This window comes from Pediculus humanus, genomic scaffold (genome assembly GCF_000006295.1).
Source record: "Pediculus humanus corporis 1103172107895 genomic scaffold, whole genome shotgun sequence".
Lineage (NCBI taxonomy): Eukaryota > Metazoa > Arthropoda > Insecta > Psocodea > Pediculidae > Pediculus > Pediculus humanus.
The window spans coordinates 31,111-34,040 of record NW_002987470.1 but is presented as its reverse complement, the minus strand read 5'-3'; the positions used below and the strand labels follow the sequence as shown (position 1 = coordinate 34,040).

General features: G+C 32.6%; 1 protein-coding gene across 1 annotated transcript in view; it reads left to right on the top strand.

The window, feature by feature from the left end:
* Phum_PHUM396490 (uncharacterized protein) overlaps positions 1-333 on the top strand; it is a gene marked incomplete at both ends in the record, with an annotated part of 587 nt that extends 254 nt beyond the window's left edge. Inside the window, one exon of the mRNA XM_002428616.1 lies at positions 189-333. Coding sequence (XP_002428661.1) covers positions 189-333 — 145 coding nt within the window. The remainder of the gene's footprint in view (positions 1-188) is intronic.
* Positions 334-2,930: the final 2,597 nt, after the last annotated feature.

The following is a 2,930-nucleotide window of genomic DNA, read 5'->3' as shown; positions in this document are numbered from 1 at the left end:
CTTTTTTTTTTTTTTTCAAGCATTCACGGTATTGGAAAATAATAATAATGATGATGACGATGATAATGATAATAATAATAAAAAATACCAAAATGAATACGGCGCGGCTGTTTGGGAATATACACACACACACACACAAAAAAAGAGAGAGAAAAAGAGAGAAAAGTTTTTTTCGAAACACCTTGTAGCTCGGGTTGCGAAGGGATCACAACATTGAACAAGATCAATAAGGGTCTTCCATCCCTCACCGTATCTGACAAAAGTCCCTGGAGGGTTAGTACCCTCGGATTTATAAACGCATTTTCTGTCCCTTTCACGTCTGCTCCGGGTTAATGTGCAACATTTCCAAACCGAAAAGAAAACACGAAAAAAATTTAATTTTTTTTTCTCTCTTTTTCTCTCCAGGTTTTTTTTCCCCTTCCTTTTCCTCCTCCTCCTGTAAAAACCTGTACGTATTTTTATTGGGGAGAATAATAATAATAATAATAATAATAATAATAATAATAATAATAATAATAATAATAATAATAATAATAATAATAATAATAATAATAATAATAAATAAATTGGGCGTATACTCGTAAAATTTCAATTTTTTTTTCTTCCGTTACGACCTCGTTCCCCCAACATCCGAAAAAAAAAAAAATTTCTCAAAATTCCAATAATACCTTTCGGAATTCCAACTTTTGAAAAAAAAAAAAATATATAAACGCACATATTTTTTTTTTTTTTATATATATATATAAATTATCTAAAAAATTTTAAGGAGAGAAAAGTTAAAAAAATAAGATAAAAAAAAAAAGTATTCTTTTGATGTTATCACACCTGGAGGCCATTAGTGACGCTACAAGAAAATTTTTTTTTTTTTTGCTTTTAGTTTAATAATTTCACTACGCGTTTATCTTTTCCACATTTTTATTTTAATATTAACGCGCAACGCGGTTCGGGGATAATGCAAGAGCAGAAGAAAAAAAAAAAAGAAAAAAAATTCCAGAAAAAAAAAAAAGGTAAAATGCAAAACACTGACTTCCATTCATTCATCCACACAACCACCTAAGGGAATTATTTACATTAAATGAAAAAGGAAAAAAGAAAAAAAGGAAAAGAATTTTCCAGCGAAAATCTAAAAAAAAAAGTAATAACGGAAACATCATCATCATCATCATCATTTACTCTTTCTCAAAACTTTTCCCTGGAATAAATCCAAAGAAGCATTTAGAGTAAATATAACAATAAGGGATGCTGAGAAAAAGATTTTAATCAAAATTTTCATTTTTTCCAAAAATCATTTCCACGTTTCAATAAGAGGTTATAATAGTTAAACGTACCTTTTCCACCCGCATCCCGCACCCTCCCCCCTCAGTACACGCTCAGGTACCAATCAAAAAAAATTAATTTTTCCCTCCCTCCCTCCCTGCTCCGCCCACCCCCTCAAAAAAAACCTTAATAAAAGTAATTTAAAGTTAAATGAAAAACTAATTGGGTACCTATCGGATCAATAGGTAGGTACGTAGGTAGGTAGATACCTATCCGACCTGGTATCAACAAACCAATAATTTTATTAACTAAAAAAAAAAAAAAAGAAAAAAAATTACGTTAATTTACGTTAAACCTCACGAAACCTTTCTTTCCTTCATTATCATTTTTTTAATTTTTATCTATATCGAAATAAACAAACCTTTAATTTCGAAAGAGAGAGAGAGAGAGAGAGAGAGAGAGAGAGAGAGAGAGAGAGAGAGAGAGAGATGGAAACCTAGATATAAAACCGTGGAAAAATTCATTTCACTTCTCCCCCCTAACTTCCCACGACCTCTCCAGCAGACCTCTTTCTCACTTCAGGTACTACCATCTTTCTCTCTCTCTCTCTCTCTCTACATTTAGGGACATACGACACTCACTCACACGTTAGCGTCCACGAAACGAATTCGATCCGATTCGAGGAGTGGGGGGAGGGAGAGGGAGGAGGTAAAAAACCAATTGATAATACGTATATATCGATAAGAAAATAAAATCAAATCCATTCACGAAACGACGACATTTTTTATTTTTCTCCTCATTCTCATTCTCATTCTTATTATTATTATTGTAATTTTTTTTCGTGGGGCTGATAAGAAACGTGACACCGTCGTACTCGGGGAAAAGAATGAACGTTCGAACGAGAGTTCGTGCCACGACACAATTTTACGCATCGCGTTACCTCAAATTAATTTTATATAGTAAAATAAATCAAGTCAGCGAAAAAAAAAAAAACCCAAGCGGATGCCATAGACACGCACAAGCGTAGTTTTACGTCATTTTGTTTTAACCTTCCCGGAATTTTTCCTCTCTCAAAAACCCAAAACAAAAAACAAAATCGTTTAAATGACGTAGTAAGTTAAATAAGAGGCGGACTCCCAATATTAATAATAATAATAATAATAGCTTCGGTAGTAGATGATATTATTATTAACTTCACGTGTGCCCTGAAGAAGAGAAAAATTTCGCCATAATTTATTTTCGATTCGATTAATAAACAATTACAAAAAAACGCGCCTCCATTGATAACCAATCACGTCCATTAATTTTTTTCAATCGGCGATTGGAAAAATTAAAAAAAAAAAAAAAAAATCAATTATATTAATAACCCGATCGAAATTTCCAGTTTTTTTTTTTTTTAATAGGCCCAAAGCAAAAAATCAAGAGGTCAAACATTTGGAAAAAAAAGGGTGAGAACGAAAATTTAGCCCCCCCTCCCCCTTCTCCCCCGATCCCGAAGAAATTCATTTTTGTTTCATCATTTGCAAAAAATTCGCATTCATCAAACTCATTACAAACTCGTTCAGTTACCTTTTCTCTCTCTCTCCCTCACTCTCTTTCTCTTTCTTTCTCTCCAACGTTAAGTTGATACTCATCAGAAAAAAGAAACCGGTGGTTTATTCATCTTCTTCGCT